This window comes from Chrysochloris asiatica, unplaced genomic scaffold, assembly GCF_000296735.1.
Source record: "Chrysochloris asiatica unplaced genomic scaffold, ChrAsi1.0 scaffold00084, whole genome shotgun sequence".
Lineage (NCBI taxonomy): Eukaryota > Metazoa > Chordata > Mammalia > Afrosoricida > Chrysochloridae > Chrysochloris > Chrysochloris asiatica.
Genome location: NW_006408602.1, coordinates 5,533,643 through 5,548,376, shown reverse-complemented (window position 1 = coordinate 5,548,376; position 14,734 = coordinate 5,533,643). Strand labels below are relative to the sequence as shown.

The 14,734-nt window shown below is 35.3% G+C and overlaps 1 protein-coding gene across 2 annotated transcripts in view; it reads right to left on the bottom strand.

Moving 5' to 3' along the window:
• The window catches only part of PNISR (PNN-interacting serine/arginine-rich protein), a 43,620-nt gene that overhangs the window by 15,522 nt on the left and 13,364 nt on the right, over positions 1–14,734 (bottom strand). The window contains exons 2-7 of one of the 2 annotated variants that reach the window (XM_006865844.1): positions 12,624–12,704; positions 10,058–10,176; positions 7,429–7,617; positions 6,004–6,227; positions 3,921–4,092; positions 2,905–3,095 (exon numbers count right to left, since the gene is read on the bottom strand). In XM_006865844.1, coding sequence (XP_006865906.1) covers positions 2,905–3,095; positions 3,921–4,092; positions 6,004–6,227; positions 7,429–7,617; positions 10,058–10,145 — 864 coding nt within the window. In that variant the 5' untranslated portion in view covers positions 10,146–10,176; positions 12,624–12,704. The remainder of the gene's footprint in view (positions 1–2,904; positions 3,096–3,920; positions 4,093–6,003; positions 6,228–7,428; positions 7,618–10,057; positions 10,177–12,623; positions 12,705–14,734) is intronic. The other variant, XM_006865845.1, reaches the window with a different exon arrangement.

The following is a 14,734-nucleotide window of genomic DNA, read 5'->3' as shown; positions in this document are numbered from 1 at the left end:
TTATGTTTTGCAAAATTTTACTTGCACGTGATATTAATGATAGTTTCCAATAATTTCCACATTCCGTTGGGTCATCTCTCTTTGGAAAATGCACAAATATGTATCAACTAGTTGGCCAGATAGCTGTTTTCCAAATTCGTTAGTACAAATGAGAGAGTGTCTCCAGTGCTACTTCAGTTTGTTGAAAGATTTCAATCTGTACTTCACCAATTCCCAGAGGCTTGTTCTTTGCCAATGACTTCAATGCACCATGGACTTTTTCCTTTAATATCACTGACTCTTGATCATATATGTTAGCTCTTGAAATGGGTGAACACTGACAATTTCTTTTTGTTACAGTGGCTCTGTGTATTCCTTCCATCTTGTTTAATGTTTTCTGCATCATTCAATATTTTGCCCAAAGAATCCTTCAATATTACAAGTTGAGAAATGCTCAGTGTGGTTTTCCCTTTTATTTTTCAAACTTGATATTTTTGCACGTTTCATTATAGTACTTAATTTTGTCTTCTACAGCTGCCCTTTGAGTTTCCTGTTCAGCTCTTTTTTACCTCATCATTTCTTCCTTTTGTTTTATCATCTTTATGCTGGAAAGCAAATTTCCAACTCTCTTCTGATATCCATTTTGGTTCTTTCTTTCCTGTCTTAGTGACCTTTTGCTTTATTTCTATATATTTTTGACATCAGTCCACAACTCCTCTGATCTTCAGTCATTATTGTCTAATTCCTCAAATATGTTATTGAGATGATCTCTAAAGTCAGGTGGGTTATGTTCAAGGTTATATTTGGTTCTCATGAACTTGTTTTAATTTTCTTCGGCTTCAGTCTGAACTTGCATATAAGCAACTGAACAATCTGTTCCACAATTTGATTTCTGTGTATTCCATCTGGTATGGTATAGTTCTTTTATGTTGTTTTGAAAAGATATTTTCACTACTTCTCTGTATGCAGGGGTGATAGGGACAGGCAACTCAGACACTGGCTACATAAAATGGCAGGGGGGGCTATAAAGGCATGAAGTGACTGGCTTACAAGTTTTCGAAAGTTTAGTTTCAGAGTGGGGGTGGGGGTAAGAATCCCCACTGAATGGTTTTTATCTTGTCTAGACAGGTCTGGTGAAAGGAGATAAGCATAAGATTCTTATGATTCCATGGTGAGTAATTGTTATCATGATTAATTGCAATTGTCACAACTGTAAAGGTAGAAGTTCTGTACAAAAACAGGGAGTAATGAATCTTACAGTCCAGGAACAAAGGACCCTAGGACCACGAAGGGAGAAGAGAGCATGAGTGGCATGTGGATCTCTCTCAAGAGAAGCAGTGACATCAGAGATGGAGGCAGAGATGAGGATATGAAGAGATAGAGCAGCTAAGGACTCTAGACTCATGGAAAGAGAAAAGCTGTTTGCTGGCAGCCAGGAGGCAGGCTTGAAGAATGTGCCCTTTGGTTGTTTAAATGATTATATATTCTGGAGTGTTTTGGTGTACATTGCCTGCCACCACCCGCCCCTAAAAAAATAAAAAAAATAAAAAAGATTTTCAATGAATAAGTCACTGGTCTTGCAAAACTCTATCATGCATCATTTCTATCACCAGGGTTATACTTTCCAACTACTGATCCTTCCTCTTGGTTTCCAATCTTTACATTCTAAATAACCAGCAATTTTCAATACATCTAAATTGCATGTTTGATCAATTTCACATTGAAGAAGTTGGTTGACTTCTTCTATTTCATCATCACTGGCTTTAAGTGCATAAATTTGAATAGTGTAGCTATATGGATATTATCCTATCAAAGACAGTGTTGTACTTCAAGATAAATCATGAATTTTTTTTTTTTTTGATGATGAATGTGATGCCATTCCCGTTCAATTTAGCATTCCTGGCATAATATAAACCACAGGATTGTCAGATTAAAAATGGTCACTACTAGTACATTTCAGCTCACTAATGCCTAGGATTTGAGCTCTGGTAGCATAGTGTTTGAGTTGGACTGCTAATCGTAGCAGTCTGAAACTACCAACTGTTCTGCAGGAGAAAGATAAGGCTTTGTGTTCCCACAAAGAGTTTATAGCCTCAGAAACTCTATACAGGGTCGCTGTTAGTTGGAACTGATTTCACAGAACATAACCAACCAACCAAATGCCTAGGATATCAATGTTTATGCATTCCATTTCATTTTTTATAACTTCCAATTTTCCTAGATTCATATTTCATACATTGCATTTTCTGATTATAGTCATTGTTGCTGTTAAGTGCCGTCAAGTCTGTTCCGCCTCATAGCAACCCTGTATAGGGTCTCCAAGGAGTGGCTGGTGAGTTTCAACCACCGACCTTGTGGTTCAAACCGACCTTGAGGTCCAGTGCTTTATCCCACAGCACCACACCAGAACTCATTAGTCATATGCATAATTAAACCAAATAAATACTCGAACTTAAAAGAATGCAATCTAACTGAAAAAGATGTAAAAGTTTGTTACTTTCAGAAACAAAGCTATTACATCATCCAGAATAAGTATATAATTAAATGATCATGAAAGGAAGATTTACTTCCTGATTACTATTTTAATTTAGTTTTGTTTTATAGTCTGCCAATAGGATGCTAGTTATACCACAACAAAGAATGCAGATTTATTTTTCAAGATAGAAACTATCCGGCCTCCCATTAAATAATTCCTTTCTGGACTACAATGTTTTATAAACTGACTACTACATTTCACCACCTTACTTTACCTTCAAGAACATCAATATATAAAAAAAATAATCCCCAATATACACACTGAAAATAATCTCAGGAGCACTACTCTAATACTTTTCTTCAGACTAAAAGACTCATTTATTTCAAAAACATTTCATGCAGACAAATTTCTCACATGTGTGGTGAGACACTTTTAAGTGTGCTACTTACAAATTTACTTCTTTGAGGTAAACGAGGACCATCGCCTCCTTCAGCATCTTCTGTGGACTTCTTTTCTTTTTTGGACAATTGTGAACGTTGTTGTTCCATTCTTTCTTTCTCCAACTTCTTCTGCTTTTCACGTTCCATTTTTTCAAGACCTTCACGAATCCATGCTGGAAGAGTCCTGCGTTTTACTGCATCTATTTCATATAGGAAAATATCTTTTACAGTCAGTTAAGTAAAAATCTTATTAACAAATCTGATTTCCTGATTCCTGAATTTCTTTAAAAATTCAAGATCAACAAAACAAAAAAACTTTGAAAGTTAAAAAAAAAAAAAAAATTTTTGGTACCATTTCAGTCCTTGTACCAAGTACTATTATTCTTTAGGAAGATAACAACAAAATAATCCGTTAAGTACTATACTATTCTTTAAAACCATCAAGATTAATAAAGACCAGGGCACTAGTAAAACACACTTAATCCTCATCACAAAAACCTACTATTATTGGACTCCTTTTTCAGGTAAAGAAACTGAGGCTCAAAGAGATTAAATAGTCACGTGTATTAGTACTCATTACAGCTACAGTCTTATTCTACAATACTTTCTAAAATATGAAAACAGATTAGACTAAAACAAAAATCCATTTTACACACTGAATAAAAATTCAGTTGAACAACTATTTTTCAGTAATTTAAAAAAAGTCACAATATTCATATATCGGCAAAATGTATTAAATTGTCCAAGTTGAAGAAAATAACCAAGATGCTAAGATCATCATACATTTGTAACTCATGACAAAATTTAGAGTATAAGGTAAATATTTATTTTAAAGGAAATTATTCAAAATCTTTCTATTTTAGACCAGGACTGCTTCTACATTTCTTTCGGTTTTATGACTTAAATGAGTATCTTACAAAGGATCAATTTGTAAAATAACTGAGGCATTAGAAATTCAAAGAAGAGAAGAAACTCCTTTTACGTGAAAGAAATGCAACTGTGGTACACTGAAGTTAAATAGCTACCAATTTGCGGAGGCTCTTGCTTCACAGGAAGTGCAATAGGTGAACGCTGCCGATCCCTGAATGACGATGGCCTTTCTCTTCGGTTCTGAGGAGGTGCTGGAGGTCCTGGAGGTCCTGGTTGCCAATAAGGAGGATGAAATCCACCTTGCGGTGGACCAAAAGCAGCCCCATGCTGAAAGAGTATTGCAGTTTATTTTTCTTCACATTAATACAATATACTCTCTGGGACACATGTGTGTTATGAACTGGGACAGTAGAAATCCATGTGTGCAGCAAATCCAAGAATCCATGGTTCTAATATCCACCAGTATTCTGTAGCCCCAAGAGCCTAGACTGACTTTTCTTAAGAAAGATAAGAGTTTTTGCCCTTATATACACAGTTTTGTAAAAGCCATCTAATCCACTATTTTCAAAGTAAAGAAAAAGATAAATACACATATACACAAGGGAGCTTCAAAAAGTTCATATAAAAATGGAATAAAAACATAATGGAATTTGTCCACGAACTTTCTGTTGCCCTCTCGTGTGTGTGTGTGTTTGTGTGTGTGTGTGTGTACTAGCTCTTTCATGCTGAATCCATTTATAAACTAATCCTCTCACAAAGATCAAATAAATGCTAAATTTTTATAACCAGAAAATGTAATAAATATTTTTTTAGCTATTCCAAATTCCTGTGTGTAGTGAATTTAAGTAGTTTCTATAAGGTTGCAATAAATATCTATTTATAAATTAAGAAGTTTCTGAATCACCACATTTTGGGGGGGGTGGGGGGGGCAACTTTGCTTCTTTGAGACTTTCTTAAGCCAGTTGCCAAGAAAACTTTGCCTTGCTAAGTATGGGGCTCTATTATGCAAAAATGGTGCTAAGTAGAAACTCTCTGCTATTATGTTATTCCAAAGCCATACTAAACAAAAACTGTCATATCTGAATCCCAATTATTATACAGCAAATTAAGGAACTGAGAATGTATGAGTAATAGAAGTCAAGGTAAATGCTATTTACATGTATATCCATATTCATTTAGTGAAATAATGTATGGTGGATTTTTTCTGCCAAAAATTTTAAATTCTGATAATGCAGATTATAAAGTAGCAACTGCAATCAGTATTTCAAAATGACACCTAGCACTGTTAATTTAAAAGTGTTGGTGGTGGTGTGCCGTGGAGTCAGTTCCGACTCATAGAGACCCTACATAGGGTTTCCGAGGCTGTAAAGCTTTATGGGAGCAGAAAGCCTCATATTTCTCCCATGGAACAGCTGGTAGTTTTGAACTGCCGACCTTCAGGTTAGCAGCCTGGCTCAAACCATGCTACCAGAGGTCCTTATTTAAGAGTGGTGGTGGTGTTATGCTGTGGAGTCAGTTCTGACTCATAGTGACCCTGTATAGGGTTTCTGAGGCTGTAAATCTTTACAGGAGCATAAAGCCTCATCTTTCTCCCACAGAGCGGCTGGTAGTTTCGAACTGCTGATTGTGAAGTTAGTAGCCCAACCCACAACCAATACACTACCAGCGAGCCTAGTAAAGAAGGCACAGAAAATATAGGCCCAGGTGGCACTATTCTCCAGAGTTCTATGTCCCTAGGATCGATCTGAATGCTTCGAAGAAACTATACATCTCCTTTAATATGTCATGTCATAACCAAAAAAACATATATGACATGATAAAAACTGTCATAATTTTATGTAGCACAAAGAACTGCATTTAGGAAGATTATCTATGTTCTTAATGTATTTATGCAAACCTTAGCCATAATCTATTATTGATGAAGAATGTATTCAACTACTGTACAATATCTAAACTTTAATGTTTAAAAATAGTTTATAAATAAATCATATCGGTTTACTGCGCTTTCAGTTTTTCATTTTATCCAGTATTTTTCCTAAAGACTTTTTGTCACGTCCCTAAGCAAAAAACAAAAATCAATGATTTTAACACTCAAAAATCAGATAAATTTTCTGATACATAAAATATACTTAAAGTATACAAAATAAAACACATTATCTTAGGTACTCTTGATGAAACCGTTCCAAAGAATGGATTATGTGCACATCTATAATATTAAAGCAACAAAGTATCTTTCACCTGATAGTCAAACTGGTTCACTGGCCCCACTGCAAAATTATCGGGTGGTCCACCAAAGTTGTGATTGTTCTGGTTAAATATATGCCTGTTGTCAGGGGCAAATTCCCCACTGTCCTGACTGTTGCTGTCTTCAGAAGGAGGAACAATGTCCATTGGGCCTGGTGTTGGTGGCATCCATGGCTGATCTGGAGGGGGATGTGGGGGCTGCTGATGCATTCCCCATTCTATTTAGGATTCAGGTACAAAAATATTCAACAGGTGGTTATAACAACATCAACACAAATTTTAAAGATTTCAAGAAAGCTAGTTTATCAGTAAAGAAACAAAATTTATGACTTCTTAGTCAAATTCCTTTTGTATATTGTAAAAACAAGCAATGAATTAAACTATCTTTTAAATAACTCAAATGAAGCTAACTCCACATACTCTAATTAATATCCTAGACAAATGAAAACCAAATGCTCATAATCATTTTTAATAAATACACCACAATTTTTGTTTTGTTTTTAATGAGGGTAATAGGAAGTAAGCCAAGTAAAATGGAGGGATGGAGGTGAGAATGTAATTCATTTATAAATTTGAACTTGGAAACCAAAATAATTCCAAACATGGAGAAATTTGACATAGCTGCAAAAAAATTAGAAAAGAATCACCTAACAATATTAAATTGGAATATTCATTATTCATTAAGAGTGGTATTAGAGGATAGATCCCTGAATTTTCCAAGTTATCAAGACAATAATTGTTAAGCATTAATAGTGAGAAGGTGATAAGACTTCACCATCAGCATACTACACTATGAGTTTTCTCTATATTAAAGTGACTATTAAAAATAGTAACACAGCCACAGAAAAATAAACTAGCATCAAGGAATCAAAATCATCCTGTGAAGTAAAAAAATATATACATGAAAACAGAGAAAAAATTACAGAAGATCTTCACTAGCTGAAACAGAGGGAAGAAAAAGGTGGGTGGATAGTAGGGGCAGAATATGTTTAACAGACTAATTTGTCACAGAGTGACACGATTTTTCTTTAATTAGAGGCTAGACATGTTTTGCTCTGCCAGTGCTACTTCTGAAAAGGCCAGAGGTTGCAACACAGAGACATCGAATCTCTGTTCCCTAGATGCCAAGTGAGGTTTCCAGAGTGTTCCCAGCCCCTGTCAGCCTAGGAATGAAGAACCAAGAAAAGAATCAAACTTAGTGCCACAATGCTAGCACGCTGAGCACAGAATAACTCTACTGTCCAGGTCAAATCAAATTGAAATGATCTATTCTTTAAAAGCATTAATTTCATGAATTCATAAAACTAAGAAAATTCAACAATTAAATTTCAAATTATATAACTTAATTTCAACCCTGATTTTATTTAAAATTTGTTTTTAAAAAACAAAGTTCTAAAATTTTGAAATCAAACAACAAACCTGGTTGCCACATTCTGTTAAAATTTGAATCTCCTTGAAAATTTCCGTGATTGTTTGGATCAGATTCCATTGTAGACATATCTTGTCCATTTGGCATCATTCCTGGTGGTTGTTCTACCATACTTTGCTGTCCTGAAGCTTCTCTTTGAGCAATCCAAGCTTGAGCCAAAGCTGCCCAGTCAATCTGACCTAACGTAAATTAACATAACAAACTTTAACATCTAGACTAGAGGAGTTAAAAGAATAGTTCCATTACCATTTATAGCCTCCTGTGTCAAACAATCATCTCAGATATTTCTTACTAGAGTTGAAGTATTACAGCAAGTTATGGTTGAAGAACATTTAGCAAATAACTTTATATTTATGATAGAAATAACATAAATGATAAGACTCACTTTCAAGTCCTTTCGAAAGGACTCCAAAAGGCACTTAACTTACTTTAACATTAACTCAGAAGAAAAGTATCCTCTATACCTCAGTTTATTGAATTCTAAAGTCTTATTCCCACTTTTTTACTACCACAAAAATTAACAATCAAACAATTTCTTTCTTTGAATATGTCTTACTCATCTTTCCAGGCTTATATTCAAGCCTGATCCTCCTCACAATTCTTTAGCCACAAGTCTCTTCTCTAGCTAATATATAGTCTTTACAACTTCTTAGTCATTTTTACTCTAAGCACTAGACTATTAACTACAAAACTAGTGGTTCAAACCCACCAGTATCTTCTTGGAAACCCAACATAGGGTTGTTATGAGTAGGAACTGACTCAACCCACTTAACAAAAAAAAAAAAAAAACCATCTTGAAGGCTCTCCTTTCCCTAATGTATACGTAACATTTTACAATGTAAAGTAAATAGGATTTTTCACATCACATTTAGTCAAAATTAAACTCATTTTCATACACTTTGGTGGTAACATAAATTGGAATAATCCAAGTGGAATTAAATTTGTCAATGTGTACTGAAAATACTTTTCAAACATATTTAACTGTGACCTGACAAGCCCAGTTCTTGGATTTCTTCCTCAAGACACAAGTGTAAAAGGGAATAAAATAAGACTGAGCTAATTGTTAAAAAAGTAAAAAGCTATAAACATTCAAACATCTAGATGGTACCTGACTAACATTACTAAACATTATGATTAGCGTTTATAGATGAATCCTGATTAAAAGCGGGCAAATGCAGAACAGAATTTCAAATTCTCATGGACTCTAGACTTTGTGGAGCCAAAGAAACTGGATGAATTCCAAAAACAATTGCTCTGAGGATCATCTTTAAACCTTAAATAAAAAATATCCCATTAAGCATTATAATCTTTTAAGAGGTATCTATATGGTATCAAAGGAGTCCTAGTATGGTGCTATAGAAGAATGGACTGCTGCTTTTTCCAGGGTGGTGATTTGGCCTTGAAAGCTGTCCCAGTCATATCCACACTTACCTTACTTTCCGTTGCCACCAATAAAGACTGTTGGTGCCATTAAAGAAAAAAAGAATGGACTGCTAACCACAATGATACAAACCCACTAGTCACTCCTTGGAAACGCTACCCAGGGTAGCTATAAGATGGAACCGACCTGAATGCATTTAACAACAACACATGGTATCAAACTGACAATAGCAACTCAAAAGATTAGATAGGAAGCTGTAGGTGGCAGTGAGTTTATGTTAAGGGGGAAGGAACATCTCAGAAAAGGAGAGTGAGAATGACTGTGCAATTCAAAGAACATATATGGTGAAACTGGTGAAGTAGTTTATGTTTTGCTGTGTATATTCTTAAAAACAAAACATAAATTTAAAAAATTATAGTACATGCTACAAAAAAAAAAAAATTACAAAGCTATTTTAAAAAAGAAATAGCATCAGATTAACCAACAAGGGTAGAGCAGAGTAAGGGGTGAAATATGATTGGCCATGAGTTAATGACTTTTAATACTAAATGATAAATTATTGTTGTTAAGTGTTGACTCATAACATCCCTGTTTAGGGTTTCCAAGGATCGTCTGGTGGTTAGAACCACCAACATAATTAGGGCTCCCTATACTCTTCTTTCTACTTTTGGATCTCAGTGAAATATTCCACAGTAAAAAGAAATTTCAAAATGATACATAATTCTATATATGTTCTATATAGAAATGAAGCTTGAGTCATTAGACAAACAGCAGAAAGTGTATGCTCTACTTACGAAGGCAGGAAAATGAAGCAACTCATTTTAGAAAGATTTTCCTCTTTCTTTAGAGAACAAAAACTAAGGTAAGAAATAGAAAAACTTCAAAAAAGCTTTCTGCCTTGTGAAGAAGTCTTCTAAAGGGAAATCTATTCCCTACTATATATTCTGTGGCAAAGCTGTTTATGAGAAAAGATTACATTCTGATTCTAAAATGACCCAATAAAACAAAACAAACAAACCTATCCCATTGCCATAGAAATCAATTCTAACTCATAGTGGCCCCCTACGGGACAAAGTAGACCTGCCCCATAGGGTTTCAAACCTGTATTCTTTACGGAAGCAGGCTGCCACATCTTTCTTCCTCATAATACAACCACAATCCTAGCTCCCCTAATACTGTAATTTATCCCTCCCCCATATCCATACACCTTCCCATCACCAAATTTACTGCTTCCTTACTTGGATCCTGTTGGTGCTGGAACGACTGCATCCACTGTTGTTGGTTCAAGGGCCACTGCTGCCATGGCTGTCCTCCTTGATCCCACATGCTGAATCTTTAAATATATTCTATTTTCTATCTTCAACAAATAAAACATAATTAAAATTAAAGGGAGAGTTTTTAAATTTCAAAATCTCACACATCAGAAATTATTATATAATACATTTATGTGATTTGAGCTCTAAAATTTTGTTGAATCCAATGCCAGAGGCAACTGGAAATTTTATGCATCAAGTATAGTAGAAAATTTAATGTTAATCTTGGCCTCAGTCTGGTTGCAAGTACAGCTAACAAATTTAGCTCAAACAGGAATTTTTTTTTAAGTTCAATTTTTTCGCAATATAAATTTTGTGACATTTAAATTAATTTGAAGATATTAAAAATAATCATCCCTAACCAAAACTCTTTAAGGAGGTAAGAAAATAGCTCTAGTTGATAAAAGTTCTTCTTTATAAAGAATTACAACTAATGAACACAAAAATTATAATAGAATTAGCAAACTGTTACATTGCCAAGCCTAATAAAATAATTTATTCACACAGCCTTAGAGTAAAGTTAGTGGGAAATCAGAAATTCTAAGGTTGGCAAAATATCACCCCAAGGTTGGCAGTTTAAGCTCACCAAGTTGCTCCTCGGAAACCCTATACAGGGTTCAACAACAACAACAACAGATATTTAGGCATCTCTCTCATGAGATACAAGATGTCAGCTTGAAGATTAAGGTAGTATGCCTGACCCAAGCCATGGTATTTTCAATAACCTCGTAAGCATGCAAAAGCTGGACAGTGAATACAGTGAATAAGGAAAACCGTATAAGAATTGATGCTTTTGAGTTATGGTGTTGGAGGAGAATATTGAAAGTACCATGGGCTGCCAAAAGAACCAATAGATCCGTTTTGGAAGATGTGCAGCCAGAGTGCTCCTTGAAGGCCAAGATGGCCAAACTTCATCTCTCATACTTCAGACATACTGTCATGAAGGACCAGTCACTGGAGAAGGATATCATGTTTGTTAAGGTGGAGGGTCAGAGAAAAAGAAGAAGACAACCAGTGAGATGGACTGGCCAAGTGGCAGCATCAATGTGTTCAAGCATGGCAACAATAGTGAGGTTGGCCCAGGATCGGGCAGTGTTTCGTTCTGCTGTGCATAAGGTTGCTATGAATTGGTACCGACTCGATGACAGCTAACAAAAACTATCCAGCATCACTATGAATATTTTGACTAAAAATGTTTTAACTGAATCCAATTGAGCTTCTGGATCTCACTTCTAATAAAAAGGAACTATAAAGGATAGAGTAAAAAAGTTAAGTACATAAAAAAGAAACAATCACATAAATTCAGAAAGTATGATATTCCCCAACACTGAGTTTCTTAACAGATAAAGGAGTAAGAATACTTTGTTAGTAACTATTAAATCTAGGTGATGGTAAGGTGGGAAAGGAAGGGAATGTCAGCACACTATCAAGTACTTTACTGTAAACTAGTATGAACATTTTCATAATGATGTTTAAAATTCCTACAAGTATATCATTGTACTTTACAACTTTGTTCAAAAAATCAACAACACACACAAATAAGTATGTTTTGTGTCTATTTTTGCACCTCAGGGTTTTTAGCACAGAGTAAGTATTCAAGAAATATTTAATAAATGAATTCTTCTCTATACTGACCCTTTCATATATTTTTAAAAGTAAAGCAAGCCTTATTATTGCAAAAATCTCAAAATGTAGAAAAAACATAGTAAGACAGTAAGACACACCAACTCAAGCTATTCATGATTTGTAATTCCAGTCTTACCAGCATCATCAATATGCAATATAGTTCTCTCTCAATGACAGATCCTGACTCACAGCAACCCTGTATAGTGGTTCTGAGGAGCCGCTGGTGGGTTTGAACTGCTGACCCTGTGGTTCATAGTCCAGTGCTGATCCTACAGTGCCACATCTGAAGTCCATGTACTCTATTATAATGGCATTATTGGGTTCCTGGTATGGCACTGTAGGATATACACTGGACTGCTAACCACAAAGTCGATAGTTCAAACCCACCAGCTGTGCCTCAGAAACCCTATACAGAGTCACTATGGGTAGGAACCAACTAGATGGCACTTAACAACAAAAACAATGGCATTATTAAAATATGGCAAAGATAAGTATCAAATAGCATCACACTTAAAGGCCACAACTGAATTGCTGTTTAATTGCTACAACATAATTATTTTTCCTTTTTCCTTTCTAACTATACCTTTGTTGTTGTTGTTAAGTGCACTTGAGTCTGTGTCAATTCATAATGACCCTGTATAGGGCTTCTGAGGAGTGGTTGGTGGGTTTGAACCTCCAACCTTGTGGTTAGCAATCCAGTGCTTATCCTACATCACAACACTAGGAACCCCAACTAAGATGGTCAATGATCTTTAAAGCTTAAAGAGTTACAAGAACCTTGGAAAATAACATTCACAATACTAATTAAAAGTTTAACAAGATAAAGAAACACCCAGAAGAAACATCAAGTGTTATTTTAACTGACCTTAGAGGAGGTTTGCCTCGTTTAAAACTTAAGTTGATTCAAACTACAGCTTGGAAGCATAGCAGCAAGATTAGTTATGTCCTGAGGGGAAAAGAGAATATTTTATTTTAAGATCATGAAATGTTCCCTTAAATTAAAAACAAGTTTGAAGAAGAAGCATAATCATCTCCAAATCAAGATGGAAATTTTCCTTCTATCAACTTTAAAACGGAAAATCATTTTATCATTATTGTGCTATATCAGAAATGAAAAGGCAAAGTTTTTGATTATCTATGTTCTTTCCATAATACTGTTCAACTTACTTAAACTACTCATTCACCAAAAAGAATGTCAAATTAGGGAATGTCCTAGGTAAGTGGGCTTCAAAAGTTAATGGAAAAATTGAATTACAAGATAATGACAGTTTTCTATGAATTTTTTTAAGTACCCTTGTATGGGGAGAAGAAAAAGGACAAATAACTACAGTTCATCTACCTGGTATTAGTTTAAATGGCACATAAAAGAAATAAAACGCATTAATTCAGATTTTTTCTATGAATTCTGCATATAAAAAAATTAACAATGGCAAAAAGAGCAGTTTATCAGTACCTGAAATGGTTTACTTCCCATTGTATCAACAGCTTTAAAAATTTGACAGAAAATTTTCATCTTTTTGTTTCCCGTAAGATACAAGACAGCATATCTTGTACATAAATCAAACCAAACTAAACCAAACCCACTGCAGTAGAGTCGGTTCCAACTCATACCAATCCTATAAGAGAGGGTAGAACTATCCCACAGGATTTCCAAGGCTGAACATGGTGGCTTTGCAGGCTAAGTACTGGACTGAGAACCACAAAGTTGGTGGTTTGAGCCCACCAGTCACGTCACTGGAGAAAGATGAGACTTTCTGCTCCTGCAAAGATTTACAAGTTTCAGAAACCCTAAACAGAGTCACCATGCCCAACACTGCATCACTATGCATCAGAACTGACTCAACAGCACTTAACAACACAATAATCTTCACAGAAAGGAACGCTGACGGCATTGTATGGAAAGCACTGGACTACTTACTAAGCACAGATTGGCGGTTCAAACCCACTAGCAGCTGTGTGGAAGATGAGACTGTCTGCTCCTGTAAAGATTTACATTCTTGGAAACCCATTATATAATAAGGCCACTGAGTTAGAATCAACTCCATGGCAGTGGACTTGATTCGAGGAATCTTCACAGAAGCAGACTACCACATCTTTCTTCTCTGGAGCAGCTAGTGGGTTCAAACCACCTTTCAGTTAGCTGCTGATCACTTAACCACTGTTCCATCAGAGTTCCTTTTTATCTTGGTGGAGCAAACAGTTAAGTGCTCAACTACTAGCTGAAATGTTGATGGTTTAAAGGTACTCAAAAAACTCCTCAGAGACAGGCCTGGTGATCTAATTCTGAAAGGTCATAGCCTTGAAAACCCAATGGAGCACTTCTACTCTACACATGGGAGGTCACCATGAGTCAATTAATTTGATGGAAACTAACAACATCAACACTAGGAGTTTCTCAGCATTGCTTTTAGCAGTACTCATCAAGGTTGTAACTGTTGGACTAGGTGGGGATTGTTGATTAACCCAATCCATTTCTATGAACTCTCCATTTTCTTTTCTAGAGGCAATCTGACTTACACAGATTTCGTTTTATTTTCAGAAGAATTGTTTAATCTAAGTTAGTTTTTCTGTCTCAACTTCTCACATCACAGGTTGAAACTTTTATTTAAAGAACAACAAGAAATTTAAGCTTCCTGATACACAAAGTGACTAAAATGTTTAGAGCTAGTATTTAATACAGTACTTTAATTAAACTTGAAGTTGAGAAACTTGATTTAGCTACAGAAAATGAGTATTAGATGAGGGTGTAGGTGGCTTGCAGCTTCCTTGTTATTCTTCAAGATAGCATAGTATTCCATTGTATGTAAGCACCACAGTTTGTTTATCCATTCTTCAGTTGATGGGCACTTTGGCTGCCTCCATCTTTTTGCTATTGCAAATAGTGCTGCTATGAACATTGGTGTGCATATATCTTCTCGTGTTGTGGCTCGTTTTTCTTGTGGGTAAATACCAAGTAGAGAAATTGCTGGGTCATAA